General features: G+C 36.8%; 2 protein-coding genes across 3 annotated transcripts in view; one reads left to right on the top strand and one right to left on the bottom strand.

Annotated features, from left to right (window-relative positions):
- CHLSN (cholesin) overlaps positions 1-16,779 on the bottom strand; it is a 135,333-nt gene that overhangs the window by 95,239 nt on the left and 23,315 nt on the right. The gene's annotated exons all lie outside the window — the stretch shown is intronic.
- On the top strand, positions 4,949-15,689 carry LOC142415980 (uncharacterized). The gene is made up of 2 exons (XM_075514979.1): positions 4,949-5,238; positions 12,227-15,689. The coding sequence occupies exon 2, from the start codon at positions 12,261-12,263 to the stop codon at positions 13,290-13,292; it is 1,032 nt and encodes a 343-aa protein (XP_075371094.1). The 5' UTR covers positions 4,949-5,238; positions 12,227-12,260; the 3' UTR covers positions 13,293-15,689.

The following is a 16,779-nucleotide window of genomic DNA, read 5'->3' as shown; positions in this document are numbered from 1 at the left end:
AGAAGTAGAGTATTATTTGGAAATACAGGCAATTTTTGAGCTCTCGTAGCTAAGTTACGTAGGTGATCTACCCGTACTGAGGAATTTGTGATTGATAGAAACATTAATGTATAGTAATAATAAAAAAATACTGTTTATAAAACAACTTACATTACAAACAATGCCCAAATAAGCCAATATAAAGTCACTAATAATGAATCATGGGCAAGCAACCCTGAGATGTGAAGGCAGCAATCACACAGCACAGAGCATGGCTGTTCTAGAATAAAAGGAAGAAATGTTGATTTACAACCAGCCTCTGAGGCATAGGTAATTATTAATACCAGTGCTTATGTATACACATCTCCAACTTGTGCTTTTTTAACCCTATCCAAGCAGAGAGTTCCAAGCAGAGGCAGTAAGACTACCAAATTTTACAAATTCATATAGCTCCATGTACCTTACAAATCAGCATAAGCATCTGAATTCCATTAAAAAACACTACTCAAACTCCCAAAACCAAACATGCAGGGAATATAATACAATAAAGACATGCAAGGTTTCTTATTCTAAAATTCATCCATAAACAAAATTCTTTTAACTTTCTTCAAGCTAGCAATTCTTGGGTTTGTGTACAACTTCCCTGCTTTTCTTTTTTTTTCCTTTTCCTTTTGTATGTCAAAGGCCTCACATTCCATGGTCTTTTAATCAAGGACACAAATTTGCTTGCTGTCAAGTAAAAAAAAGACTAAACATACATAAAATCAAAAGCAAGGCCTTTCACAAGAACAATTTTACAGAGTGATTGGCAACTGTACATCAATATAACAAAAGCCTTAGAATAGATGCTCTTCTCAAAAAAAAATTTTTTCCAGGAATCTTGAGTTATTGCATTAATACAAGTAGCCTTAAGGTGCTAAATTTCCACCAAGAAAAGCTTCCAATATGTAAGCTCAGCCCTTGAATTGAGTCAAAGCAATCTCTGACTAACTCTGTGGCTAATATCCCACACTCACGTTATTTTTTTGTTACATAACAACACCAGAGGAAAATTTAAGATGGAAATATGTGGTAGTTTATGAAAAATATCTTTGAAAAAAATTGTAGACTATTTCACAATTCAAAATTCCAGTAACACAGCAATTGCTTTTCATCATAATACAGTGGGGAATGGGCAATAACAGCCATTTAATATTCCAAAACAATCCTATCATACTACACAGGGACAGTTTTCTTAATAACATTACATCAAAAAGGCAAGAAAAGATATGTTAATCAAGGGCAGAAGACAACAGCATAGTCTAAAAACAGACTTCAGGCTTCTCATGCAGGATTAGCTCCCTAACAATAATCACTACCCTAGAGCAATCCAGTCCAATCCTTAGACTAACTGCAATCTTACTGCAGCCTTTGGTCTCTGTCCTTGATGACTGTGACTACTGTGGCTATTTGATGGTGCACCAAGCAAACAAGAGCTCTATCGCTCAACTGAGCATTGCAGCTCTTTGCTGAACAACTGATCACAACGATTCAGAAGGAAGGTGAGCAAGACAGAATCACCATCTCCATAATACTTTACTGGATGGATCTGCTTTAAGCCAGAGAGTAAAAAGAGTGAAATCTCCATGGTTTCGGCATCTCACAAGCCAGAAGCATTGAATGGTATTTGTTAGAGAAGACTGAGAAGTTTCTCTCATCTGGCGTACAGGTATATGAGAGAAAGAGACCTCACTTCAAATTAAACCTACTGTCAGGGATCTGTACTCTCCTAAATGCATCAGTAATATGGGTCAATTAAGAGAAACTACTGGTTTTGGTCAAAAGAAGAGTGGCTCACATCTGCTTTCTTTATAACATCATCTAGATATGTTATAAAGAAACTAGATATATTTATTTTACCATAGGAACAATAAGATGTGTTAAAAAAATAAGAGTTTTGCCCACCACAGCACACTGTAGGTGGCTAATGGAATTGTATGTGTTATCAGCCAATCCTTAAATATTGTCATAAAATCTCACATTTATTTAATTTCTGCAATTTCTACCTTTTCTGCCTCCACCCTATCTGGAACATCGTTATCATACATCAACCTTTTCCATTGAGAGCATGTATACTAATACATAGTAATCACCAAGAAATCATAAATCACTAATACAAATAATAGTAAAATTATGCATCATCCCAAACGCAGTCACTTAACCACCATGTTTTGCAGTTTTATGAAACATTTATACAACTAAACACTAGTCTGTTTGCCACTGTTCTCATATGACTTGGACCCTGTGATCGTTTAAGCAAATTAAACGGTTTTATTGTTTAAGGAAAGACACAGCTGGTCACACAACAGCAGTATCTTGCTTTTCTTTTAGTAACACATTAACTGTGACAATAACAGCACAGTGAGCTGCTGCCAAAACCACACCATATAGCTGTTAAGATACCTCAGACTAAGTTTTGTTTGTTTCCATAGATGAGGCAGAATTGCAGCTATGAAGATGGGAATCAGCATGGTCTAAACAGAATAAAGAATAGGGAGTTGGGAAACCTTGATTTTCTAACCTCTATTTCTCCTCTGGCATTCAATTTATTCCATCAACTTGGAAGCATAAATTTCTCACTACCCAAGTTTCTCCACCTGTAAAATGCGGATACTTTCTGATGTGATTCTCTGAATCTATGTACACATTCTGAAATTGTAATGTGCTACTTGCTGCTGATTCAAAGTATGATAAATGTTCTTGCCCTCTAAATACCACTGAATAATGAGGCTTAATACAGGTTTCAGGCAAAGTATGAAATAATGTTTGTAAATGTGAACATAATTTTGAAGATGGGATCTTTCTCTTAGATTATTTTTTTCTTTTTAAAGATGGGAGACATAAGAAACAGCTTTTCTCTTTTTGCTTTTCTGGTTCTATTTATGTAATTTTTCTCACTGGAGGATAAGTTCCCTTGGAGCTCTGCTTTACTACACCTTGCAGAGAAGTGGTTACTAAATAACAGGAAAAGTAGTCTTAACACTGCTGCGTTAGGGTTTATCTTCACTTGAGTTACTCCTTGCTCACTGATTGCTAATTAACTCAGAATAATTTAAACCTTTGTAAAGAGTAGTTTGAATATTCCTTAAACTTTTGGTGCAGCCATTGATTCACCTTTATTTTACTAGTAATCACAAAGGGCACAGCCAGATATCCTTGTGTACATCCACCCAATGCAACTTCAAAAAAAAGTCCAAAACCCAACTGTTTGCTGGTGGCCCGCAGCCAAGAAATAATCTTACTCCCTCCCTGGCCCCCAGCAGAGCCATGGTTATCAATCACATGCCTATTCAGACCACTTCAGCGCAAAGCACAGCAACAAACTGATGCCATAACTGTTTAGCATTGTCTCATGTGCACACATGATCCATTCTGGAAGCTAAAAAGTGAAGTTAGTATCTACCAGTTGATGACCAAATACTTTCTGAAATTTTACTGCAATTTCAAAAACAATCATTTGACTATGCTTACGTAGTTTAGTGTGCTGTCTGCACAGCCCTAAGTCCTAGAAAGAAGAAGGTGACACTTCAAATTTGCATTTTGCATGGAAAATCAACAGAAACAAACAAACAAAAAAATTGCCTGACTTGCATACAATTACAATGCGTAGTTTTCTTTACCGTTCTTAACTGTGAGAAATTAATACCAACAAAATAAACCTGGATTTGGGTACACCTCAAAAGCAAATGCTATATACAAAACACCTACACTACACTGCCAGCATTATCCAAGTTTTTCAGTAACAGTTTGGAGGAACTACTGTAAATAAAAGGGAAACAGTCTACCCAGTCCAACAAACTACTATGCTAAGATGATCAAAACCGAAGTCAGTATGGGAATTAGAGTATTCTGAAAAACATGTGTAAGCTCATTGGAAACCACATGTCACAGAGCCACTGAACTACTAAAGAGCTGTTTTGGAGCACAGCTACTTCACAAAGAACATGAACCTTCAGCTTGAAAGCTGAAATGTCTCTGGGCCACTGCTGCAACCCGGGACCCTCCATGCGCATCTCTCTTTTCAAAAAAGTATTTGGAGCAGTAGCGCTAACCTTCAGGTGGAAATGTAGACCTAGTGCTGAACTATTTTCTCCAGCTAACCCACAACTCCAGTTTTGAAATCTAGACTCGTACACATTTGTCTCATTTCATTTCTTTGAAGTGTTTTGGCTCTTTCCACATGTTTTTCAATAAAGCTTGTTAAAGTGCAACAAGATGCCATGAAAACAGAGAGCGCTGATCAAACACTGGTCACAAATTATCTTCTTAACCTACGACAGCCACTGCAGATTATTAAAAGATTACAACAAAAATGTTCTTCCCCATGTGTTGGTATGAGAAAACATGATGCTACTGATGCATTCCAGACAGAAAGGCTGCATGCACTACAAAAAAAAGCATGAGCCAACCTTTTCTTGCTCATTTATATCTGAGGTTTTAAGAACACTATTCAACATAGTCACTAAGACGACTGATGCTGAGCCAGACCCAAAACATACTACAGATTCAAAATCCTGTCTTCTAACACCTCATGGTCATAGCAGAGCATCTGGAAAAATAATTTATTGCATGCGTACAATACTGGGAGTGTTCCAAGAGCGAGCACCCATGGAAAAATAGAAATACACCCTATTTTTAAGAAGGGATCTTAATATTTTTGACATGCACTACTTTTGTGTCGAGTTTTTTGTCTTGTTAAGCAAGGGACCTTGCTTGGTATTTATTCAATAGGCTTTTCCTTTTCTAGACCTCTAGCACTTAAAACAGCGCACTACGAAAAAATGTAATTGCAAAGGCTGGCCAATACGCGTAGGATTACTTCATGAACAGGAAAAAAAAATCCACTGGATGGCCTCACATACTTAGAAATGGCAGGGACAAACACTACTTTTCTGTTCTAAAATATCTCACTGCAGAGGATAATTTGAACTTTAAAGTCACATGATGAAACCATACGTTTGCTAAACATGCAACGTGTATGGTTTGAATGACTTAAACCAAGTTCCTGTTTCCTTTCCAGAACTGTATGTTTTTGTAGTCAGCAAGCGTCTGGATTTTTCATCGTGATGTACAGCAGCTAAAGAAGTTATTGTAATATATACACCCTGCTTTCTACATAAATAAAAAGGGCTATATGCTCCAAACAATAATTATATTTCATCTGACTATTCACAGTGAAAGTCTCGGCCCGTTGCATCTGTGGAGCATTTTCTTGAAAAGGTAAGTGCTTTATATTACTTTGAATATGCAATGTTTTATTCATCACAAGAGGCTCAAATTGTGAAGCTAAGGTTATAATTTAAAGTTTTTAGTTTTCCCTTCTTTAACAACATTTGAACTACTCAAAGTAAAACACCGTATCTGGGAAACATCCTCAGAGAGCTGAAATTTATGAGAAAGCTGAAATTTATAAGAAAGCTGTGCACTAAATAGAGTAAATGTGAAGACTGTTTTCCGGTAAGTACTTAACTCCCATTGAACCGATGATAGCTAGATGATGAAATACTGGTCACTGTCTGGACAAAAGACTCCAACTGTTGCCTAAAAGCAGTCTTTTAAAGGATGGACATTGTTGGATAATCCCAACTACACTGCTGGAACTCCACAGGACAGGAAACACGTCAGCAATGCTGCTTGGAGATTATGTTCAGTTACTGCTGATTCACTTATACTCTGGAAAAGTAAAAGCTTTCAGTTTCTCAGAAACTGGTAATTTGTCAGACATTAAGGGTAGGATTTCTTAAATCTTTACAGCCTCAAAGACTTGCCCAAGTATAGGAATTTTGATATTACAAGAAAAATGAATACAGTATTTTACATTTCAGTCTTTCATATACTGCAAGCTGCCCCCATCTTTTAACTTGGTGGACGTGGTACAAACAGAAAGGACAAATTCACCCCCCAAATTATGTGCAGTGTTTTCACAGGTCGATGCAGAACATGCCCACCAAGAGCAGAGTTTCACAAGGAATATTATGCATATTGCTTTATGACTGGATGAAAGAATATTTTCCTTCTAAAGGCTGGTGACAGAATGCAGAAAGACTGCCCTGCCAAACCTTTTATAGAGGAAGAGTTCTGGCTGCCAGGGAGAAACTCCCCGTTTTAGGAGCTCTTCTTTCTAGACTTTAAATAAACAAAAGATTCCTTTAAATTTAAATAAACGAAAGAAACCAAAGCTCTCAATTTGCAAGAGTTAACCATCGAAGTGAGGATGGGGAACCAAAACCAATGAAATCTTAGAGACTAGGTCCTCTCGGTACTGAAAGTAGTCTTTTCTCAACTTGCTATTTTTAAACTGCCTTCTGAACACTACGGTCATTTGCTCAGCTCCATCTGTTGGAAGTGAAGGATAACGTATTTGCTGTGCTTCAGAAAGTAAAAATCAAACTATTTCCTTTAACTGCTGACACAAAAGGCAGAGTGGATGATAGTGGGGAAACAGGGCCAGAAGGGGCGGGGGGGGACCAGGAACAAAGAAAAAAGTGAGGCCACATGAAGTTAAGGAAGGATTCACAACATGCGAATGATGGTCAATTAAAACAAGGGGGGGGGGGGGCGCAGAGGTAAAGAAGGAACAAAATATTGGAGCATGACAATACAAGGAAAGATAATGCAAGTAGCATATTGCAAATTTCCCTCATTAATTAATCTTAGAAGAAACAGGAATAGGCCTGGGTTCTGCCATAGCTTCAATATATGTGAGCTTTGACATATATTACTCTCAGTTACCACTGAGTAAATAGAAATTACAAAGTCAGTTTACATCATAGTATGTTGTGAGGAAAAAAAAAAAATTAATTCAGGTCTCAGGTGTTTGCACTCTAAGCTGACTGATTCCACTAAAAGAGTAGAGGGCTTGGGCCCCCTACCAAGCAAAGCATAAACATTACATGCGTTTTGAAATAAAATGTATGTCCCTGCAGTAAATCCAAGAACCAGACAAGAACTGAAGGAATACCAGATTTTTTCATAGCAGAGGAAAATGACATAATACATTCCTTTTTTTTTTAATGACGGAAACTCAAAAGTATTTTGACAAAAACTGTGGTCGGCTGCATGGAGATTCTGATATAAAAGATGTGAGAAATAAACCACCCTCCAGTGCTCTGCTGCTCCCATGGAACATACCTTTTTACTTTAAATTAAATTAGTATTACCAAAAGTCTGTAAAACTTTGCAAATATGTTCATCTTACTACAGCAAAAGTTGTGAGCTCCTTCATCCCATTATTATTCTAAGCATATATTTACCTTACTGCAAGGAATGAACTTAACACTTTGGGAATGTTTTAAAACTGTAAAGCCTTACAATTTTTAAGAGTTGCTTTACATGACAGATGAGCACCTTACAGTCATGAGACTCTCTAAAGCTATCCGTTCTGATGTTAACAAATGTATAGAGAGGTTATGCCATCTGTGACTATATTCAATCAATCAGCTGCAGAGCCTGCAAAGGAGTCAGACTTTTCTGATGGGGTCCAATTTATAATCTCAGCTAGAAGACCATAATGCAGCGACTTCATGAGGTGATAAGCAATAATACATCTTGTAGAGTGCTATATATCCTCAGATTTCACTGAAATAGTTATGAAGAGACAAAATATTGCAAAAAAAAAAAATTGGATTGTAGGATAAGGTCATAAGTCAGAAATATATATCTAGATGTGACCATGTAAGAGAGAACGTACATGTATTAGCTTGTATGAAGTATCAGGCATATTTGATTGCAGCCACCTGCACACAACCTTTCCTACCACAATCTGAACTCAAAATTGCCATTTGCTCTCTTTCAGAGTGAGACACCAGAACCAAATAAGAAAATAGTCTGACATTATCATTGTAATATTTTTTTTTTTAAGCAGAATAAAAATTTCTAGGAATAATTTAAGGCGGGGGGGAATTAATGTCTACAGCATTAACTTTAATCTTATTCATGAAACAAAAAATATTTCAGAATAAACTACAAACTGCTAGCAGACATTTTTACTTCTGTGATGAACACTTCATTGAATTCAAGCAAGCATTATGCTCATACTGACTAACCATAGCAAAGCTGCAAACAGCTTGTTGTTTTGGTAAAATTTTGTTTGTGTGGGTAATCTAAAGTGATTTTCCAGAAGTTCCCTTTAAACCAGCGCACCTAGAAATTTTTCCTTAAGTCAGAATATTAATAGAAACATAGAATCATAGAATGGTTTGGGTTGGAAGGGACCTTAAAGATCATCTAGTTCCAACCCCGCTGCCATGGGCAGGGACACCTTCCACTAGACCAGGTTGCTCAAAGCCCCATCCAACCTGGCCTTGAACACTTCCAGGGATGGGGCATCCAATACTTACACTGATGATAATTATACACATACAGTTGCACTGTTATTTCCCCCCAAGTGAGTATTTTAATTCTAGGTTGAACAGATTACTTTTGCTTAGTTTAAATCCCTCCCCAGATGAGGTAAGTTAAAAGACACACACTTATGTTAGAATAACAATGTCTAGGTGGAGAGTGAGAATAATATTAACATCATTGTTATTACTTAACAGTAATGTTAACTAATGGTCTGTGGTTATAAACGAGAGTTGCAACCCAACTGAAACTACTTCAGGCGTTCATCTTGACACCTATAACAAATGAGGCCTAAACACATCAATAGCCTCTCCATAACACTGTGCTGGTCCATCATTAAAATATCACAACATGCAAACCGGTGGATACAGAAAGAGAAACCAAGATGATGCACTTTCTTACACAGTAGGTTGCAACTACTGGAACATGCTGCATTAAGTGTAATGTTCCTTACTTTGTCTTAAATGCCCAAAGAGTAGCTAAATAAAATACAAAATACCTTGCTATGGTCAAAGATGAACCCAATATCAGTACCAAGGCCAGATCCTGAGCAAATTTAACCAAGTTTTGGCATCTTGTTTTTCCTGTAATTTGATGTAAGGTCATATGACTTCCTGTGAAACCCAAAACTATGTCCTTTGTTTCCTTTGCAATTATGCTACCATAAAAGTTGAATGTTGCTAAGCTATTCTGAGATTCTCTGCAAGGACAGTGAGCGTGGTTAGTTGGCCCACGGTGTACAAGTTGTTGAGAAGATAATGGAAACCTTCACAGTGCCAGAAGTAAATTCAAATGTTCAATCCTGCAAAAGGCCTTAAGGGATTAGAAGGTAGTCTCACTGGAGACTCTGGTGAAAGAACTTCTCAAAATGTGTATTTCTTAACTTCCTGAAACTACTGTGTGGGATGATAACGACAAGCTTTCTGCAGATGCTCAAGTGCTTCCACATTCTCTATCTGTTGCAAAGTACCTATCCTTTGCCAGATTAAGCTTCAAATCTCTCTTCTAATAGAAGGTCAAAATTTGACTTAGACTGTTTCCCTTCATTCTTGAGATTTCTCCTGAGTATTTAAGAAGAGATGAATTGTAGAAGTTAGAATTTCATGGTCTTTAGATTTCCAGGAAATAATAAAGAAAAATCAAAGCAGCAGAAGGAAGCCAGAAGAAGAAAATCTGTCAAGCTCCATGGCTGCAGCTGACTGAATAGCACAGTAGATCACTTTCAGCCATAGAGCCAAAGGGAAGTAGAGAGCATTGCGTACTTGATTAATGAGAAATGTTCGAGATTTTTTTTTCTCCAGTGCTTCAATATTAAGCATGGAACTAATTTAGAAATCAGACTGATCAGGTTTATTTCAAAAGAGATACTTTGAAATTAAAATCTAGAAGGGAGAAAGAAATCACTAGTATGAAGAAATACAAAAGGCCAACCAGCTGACTACATCTGTGAGGTTTTGTGTGTGTGGTTTGGGTTTCCTTTTCTTTTTAATTATTCTCACTCTTCAGTTTGAGCACTTTAGTACAAACTTGAGTCCTTCTTAGCGGTTCATATTAAAAATCAGCTGAACAGAAACAAAAGCTTTACTGCAAGCATTTAAGATACATTTCCTCAATTAACAAGACAACACTATTTCCTCCCAACACCTATCATCTTTGAAAAGATTTACTCCATTTTTCTTAAGATTGTTCATATTTAACAATCTATTTTTAAGCTTCAAAATTATATTGACTCTTAACTCGCTTCAGAGACTTCCACCAGTTTTGCCCATCAACGCTTTCCTATATGGTATACTCCAGTTCAGAGCTTAGAACACAGCCAGAGTCCGACCAGCCAGCTTTTCCCCTCCTGCGAGTGTACCTGTAACACGCAAACTTCCCTGGGTGCATCACTCCTTCCTGTAGTGGAACCTCTCCAAAAATAACCTTTTCTAGAAAGGAAGGAACTCTGTCTTTAAAAGGGGACAAAGAACACTGCTGAATCAAAACATAATTCCATGGGTTTATATAAATGAAATTATAATTATATAAGATTACATACACACTTAATCAAAGCCACTTTGATAAGTCAACTTTTCTAATTAAAACCAATATTAGAATTCCAATTTTGAGGAGAGATTAGAAATATCAGAAATATGAAGTAGTGTCAGAGGTAACAACCATAAATGAACTGTCAAACAGTATCAAGACACTGACTTATCTATAATGAACACTGCTTAAAAACATTAATGTATCTTTATGAACTTTTACCAGTTCAAAGTTACTTTAACTTTAAGAGTTAACATCACTAGAATCCCTTTACGGAAAATGCATTAGGTACAACTAAGTATATCACTCTTGTTACTAATATGACTGTACAGAAACTTCTATAAGGGGAACTCCACTGTCCTGTCTTTGCCTGGTGTACTGTCTATGTAGGTTGCTTGTATAGACCAGCTTTGCGTACAACGGAACAAAGTAAAAACACCAAACTCAAATCTAACATAAAATTGAAACCCTTGTGAATAAAGAAGGATTTTTTTTTTCCAGAAAACAACATTCTACACTGTAAAAATGCCTATATGTTTAACTTTTTGCAGTACTAAGGGCCCTGTTTAATCAGACATTCAAAATTTATTAGGAATAGCGAGTTCATTACTTTATGTTTTAAAATATTTATCCTTTGTAACTAAAATAAAAGTATGCTATTTTCTGCATCAATCAGTACAAGGTACACAGAAATTTTCTCTTAGAAATTGACTTAATTATGCTTTTAGATGGTCTATAAAATTTATATATCCACATCTATTACACTCAGTTTTTCTTGAGTACATATTATGTTCTCCTACAAAGCTTTTTGGCTTAAAAAAGGATCCTCCAAACATTTGTATGGTAGCAGAAATATTATATCAACATAGCATAGAGTCATTACAGCTAACATCCTATCCATATTACTTTTAAAATTCCCTATTTTCAGGAATTTATAACTCAGCTGTAAAAAATGTTCCTTGCTAAAACTTTATCAATAGGCTTATAATGCACCAGTAATCATTTCCTCAAATTCAAGCATGCAGAAAAGCATTTTTTTTTTCAGTTTTATGCAACAGCTACATCTAAAAATGATAGCATTATTAATGTATAAAGATGTTTTAGTATGAAAGCAGTTTGTTCATAACAGTTCTTAAACATTCACATTAATTTTATATGGGCTCCTCAGTACAGACTGCAGTTATGAATGGCTTTTTTTTGTAACAGAAAGGAAGCAAAACTAAAACAAAGAAAGGAATGCAACTCTTGCCTCATATTGTGATTATCTTTGCATTTTCCTCAGCATGCAGTGTGAGCCCTGGGACTGTCAGCTGGGTTCAAATTATACAAAATTCCCACCCTTGCGACAGAACAGTGAAGCTATTTTGTGGCTGTAGCCGCAACCCACACACTGGAGTTGCCCTGCATACTGCCTTATCCTTTTTTGGCAAGATGGTGAGGAAAAGCAGCTCCACCTAATCACAGAGCCAAGTCCTTCCTCACCCGCCGAATGGCCAACTCTCCCATTTATTCTACAGGCAACAGGAGTGCACTGAATCCTGGCTGTTGTCTACAAAGCTGAGCTGCAGTAAGTCCTGTCTGCATCAAGTGAGGAAAAGGGAGGGGGTAGCGGTGAGAGCAGGAACCAGATAAAAAAATTAAAAACCACATTTCTCTGGCTAAAGATATTATGCAAGTTAGCTTGAAATTAACATAAGAATATAATATTCACCCAAAACAATCACTACATTTATCCTGAACAAATGGTTCATACTCCTGACTGCACTTAATATTTAACACACAAATTAGAGACATTACAAACTGTACTTAAAACCTGTTTCACCTTCCTTTTCCATTTCAGTTTCAAACTCCATTGAACAGGAAATAAGCACAGTATGGAAGGAAGGATGACTTCTCACAACATGACATGGATCAGCTACCCAAGCAAGGACTTGGCTTTCAGCTCCCCAGAAGAAATTGAAGCCTTCATAGCTTCTCAAAACATCATATCAAGACTTATGCACTGTTACATCGCCTTTTTTGTACCAACAGGATTAATAGCTGGCATATGTATTTTGATCATTTTCATAAAGAATTATTTGCAGTACAAAGTCATAGAAAACTTAGACTTACTTCTTCTACACTTCACCATCAGCAACATTATAATGATTTTTTTTTCATTTACTGTCATTAGTAGACCTGACTATTTAAAAGCAACCCACCTTGCATGTAACATACTGTCATTCTTTTTCAACTTCAGTTATTTCAATTCTCAGTATGTTTTCATTTTGATGCTTCTCATACTATTACTCAAGAGATTTCCACCAAGGACTGCTCTCAGCAAAGCAACCCAAAGACCCATATTGTGTGTTGGATTTGTACTTACGTATGCCTTCTGTTTGTCACTGACCGAGGCAGTACTGGTTGGCACAGATAACTATCACTTGGAAACAGACTGCCAGTTAGATCCATTATTTGCATGGCCTGAATATGAGATCATTAAATTCACCTTTGGATTTGGAATCCCATCATTTCTTCAGATGCTCTGGTTTACTGTTCTCTTCGCTAAAGAAGCACCTGCTGAAGCACCAGCCTTACAACAGCTAATTCGTACTTACCCTGCTGTGTACATTATAAGCATATCAATATTTATATGCCGTCTATTTTACAACATTATGATTCTCTTCAGGACAACACTCAAATTACAGAAGAGCATTGGAACTCCAAAGAATGAGCTTGTGATGAATATTGCAGAAATAGTGCTGTTCTGTGAGAGCTGTGCTAGTTTGGTATTTATACTTTGTTTTCATAAACCATGCAAGGATGAAATACTTAAAGTCATACAGAACTGCCGAAGGAGAAACACTGCCAACAATCACCTTGAAATACCAGTAACAACTACGACCCATGAAAGTGGGTCTCAGTAATACTTGCTGTTCTTAAGAACTGTCAATCCACTTTACTTTTTAGTTTGTTTGTGGGTTTTGGTTTGGGTTTTGGTTTGGTTTTTTACTTCTTAAAAAAAGGATAATTATTCCTTCTTTAGAACCCAAACTTGGACTATCTTACAGCTAGCAGTACTGGAAGAAAAAAAAAGATATTTAGTTCTAGTATTTGCAGTGATCTATGAGAAAACATGTAGGGTGTGGGGTGGTTTGGTGGTTTTGTTGTTTTTTTTTTTTTTTCTTTTTTCTAAATTGCCTATTTTCTGCAAGTGTTACTTCAAAGCCAAGTAGAAAGAAAAGTACTGTTGCCATAGAAGTGTGCTTTTGTAATAATATCGATGCCCCAGAAAAGATCCAAACAAAAACATAGCAGAAAGCAACTTTGAACAAAGGTAAAAATCTGCAGCCAAAGCCTTTTCTCAGGCGTGCTTCCTCTTTTGACTTCCTACCCTACAAACTACTTATTTTTATAACGTTGATAAATTCCAGTAGCAGCAGCAGTGAAGTATGGCTTAGGAATCCATTATAATCCTGAAATAGTATGTGATACTATAAGTCTACTGTAACACTTCCTTATATTTTTTATATATACACATACACACACACAAACTGAGCATTTCTTCCCTTTTTCCATTTTCCTCTTATACTTTTGTTAAAACCCTTAAAGTTTTTGTCTGAATTCCTGTGCCAAAAAAAAAATAAAATCAAATTAATGGAAACGCTGGTCCATAAAGGAAAGCTTTGGGTCCTTTGTGAGGCACTGAACTGGAAAGATCAACAGGATGGCTAATTAAAACTTTGTGCAAGAATGAAAGCTTTTTGTTAATGTACTCTCAGCTTCAACTTTGCATTAAGACTTACAGCAATTATTGATTTAAGCCATTCTTGATGAGTTAATTCAGAAGTATGAAGTTGCATGCCTTGGAAGAGTCACATTCAATAATATACTAACTAAAAAAAAGGCGAAAAGCCAGCCCAGAACAGTATAAGTGAGGTGTGTTTTTAAAAAGGCAAACAAAAGCAGAGCCCCAGTTCCAAACTGAAATCCGGGCTCTGCTGGAGACAAGACAGGAGCGTTATACTTCAGATGAGAATTCATGGGTAAATGGTGCAAAATGGGGAAAAAATCTGAATCAGAGAATAAAACAGCTGCGGTATAGGAGTTCAGATGTAGCCCTGCAGAATCAGTAGCCAACGCAGGATGAGATGTAGGTGCAAAGTTTTAAATGCTTGCTTTGAGCACATTGTTATGGTAACCGAATTTGGCCAGGAGCTGGTCTTACACATTTGGCTTCGGTTTCAGCTTGCCCTCTCATAGAGGTGGAGAGAACAGAAAAAACAGGGAAGGCACAAAATTGTGCTAGATCTTGGATAAAGACGTAGACTTAGATTGCAATGTTATAAAAATACAGTGATGTGAGGAGGAAGGCTCAGGTGACCTGGAGGGTTCTGAGAAAAGCCACTTCAATGCTTAAATATGTGCCTTTGCATGACACCTGGATGCTAATGGAACTGATAGATTTTTTTGCAGTTGTATGCTTTGGAAGGTCTTCCTGGTGGGGTCCAGATTTGCACGGAGAGCTGGTGCAAATCAGCATGGGCTGCCTAGAACAGAGAAAAGTGAGCGCTGATCGATCAAGAGGAACATCTTCTGCAAAACAACAGCCAAGTACATAAATGAAAGAATAAAGGACATCTGTTCAATAATAATACAGTATATAGATCTACTATCTAGATAATGGATCTAGTCTTAGACATCCAAGTCCTGAAATTTATGGACCATGACTGTATCACGTGCAAATAAAGGGCAATACATAGTCTCACTAACTATGACCATAAGGACCAACATTTCTGCAAGATGTAAACATCAACTGGTAAGATGTCTGCACTGTATTATGTCAGCCTGTTTCCCTGTTCAATTTTGTTCTGCTGCCAGCATGAACAGATGGATAATCAAAGAACACTACATATAAACAGACCATTAGAGAACCTGGTCAGAAAGGAAGTACGTAGATAAGAATCATCTCTTTGAATACAAGAGCCAATTTCATACTTGCGAAAGGATTTCTCAGCTGGCATCAGAGGTTTTGTTTTGCACCTGAGAAGAGGGAGATTAAACAACATGGACCAAAGATCAGCCCCGCAGAAAGAAGTTGGAAGAGATGAGTTGCAAGAGCTGTACGTCAGTGAAAAAGCTGACAGAGTGAAAGAGTATGTCAGAAGATGCAAGCTGTTTATCCCAATTCAGACAGAATATCATAGTTCCAGCTGCGCCATGGATAAGTAGGTTATTTTCTAGGGTGGGAATTACGCATGAAAGATTCTACTTTATTCACTGCTTCCATATATTTTATATTTGAGGATGAAAGAATAAATATTGTGTTGTTTCTGAGTCCTGAGTTACTGTTAAAGGTGCCTAAAAGAAAACCTAGTCAGTAAATGTTGGCTCTAGTTAACGATGGCTGCGACCTGGAAACTGGTCTAATGGTGAGTGAATCACAATAATGCACCTGTAAGGAGCCTGAAGGTTCAACATGGGTGGAAGGATGCTTCATGATACTCTCAGCAAGGTATACAGCTAAAGCAGAACCATAACCAAATGTCTCAGAGAAATAAAACCTGTAGGGGCCTACTGTCAGATCTAGGATTTGGGAACGAGTACGTCTTGTCAAGAACGAACTACTATATATAAGTCTGTGAGTACTCCTTGGTATAGCTTCTGCTGCCATCTGTGAGATGCGAGTGAACACACTCTGGTCTCTTCCCTGTCCATGCCTACTGTCATGGGAAAAAAAAAGAGTATTTTCTGTTTCAATATATTTATATTGTCATAAAGAAATCTCTATGTACAATGAAAAGACTTTGTAACTGAATAGGAGAAAACAAAGGTAAACAGGAGAGAAGAGCCTGAAAAATGCAGAACAATAATTCAAATAGTTATTAATATAACTTATAGCAATACAGAAATGTTTTGTTAAATCATTCTTGATAAAGTTACTCAGCACTTACATTAAAATTCAGGACAATGAACCTGCAGTCCTAGAGAAAATCTACTTGCATCCAGCTAGAATATGAGGGCAAACACCCCTATGTGCAATAGGGGAAGGAACAGAAACAGTCCCCAAAAGGCATTCTAAAATAATCTGATATGAGGGATAAAAGAGCAGCTTTGGCTAAGATTAAAAGTAATAATTTTTAAATTATGAATAATTTGCAGTGTATTTTTAAGAACAAAATAAAATCTCCCTGCTTGGAGAGATTTTTTCCCCCTATACCAGCAACAGCTTTGTTGAACACTTACTTCTTCCAGGGTTCACCTAGTTTTGAACAGTATGTTCCAGAAGAAATAGAGCATATATTTTTATAGGCATGCTGTCAAAATTAACTGAAGGGATATAACGGAAAATTCAAAGAAGAATATTTTACTTCTGTACTGGTAATATTTGTATCTTTCTAAGACTTTGGTCTG

The sequence above is a fragment of the Mycteria americana genome, chromosome 12 (genome assembly GCF_035582795.1).
Source record: "Mycteria americana isolate JAX WOST 10 ecotype Jacksonville Zoo and Gardens chromosome 12, USCA_MyAme_1.0, whole genome shotgun sequence".
NCBI classification, from domain to species: Eukaryota; Metazoa; Chordata; class Aves; order Ciconiiformes; family Ciconiidae; genus Mycteria; species Mycteria americana.
Note: the sequence above shows the minus strand (reverse complement) of the source record. Positions and strands in the feature narration are given on the sequence as shown.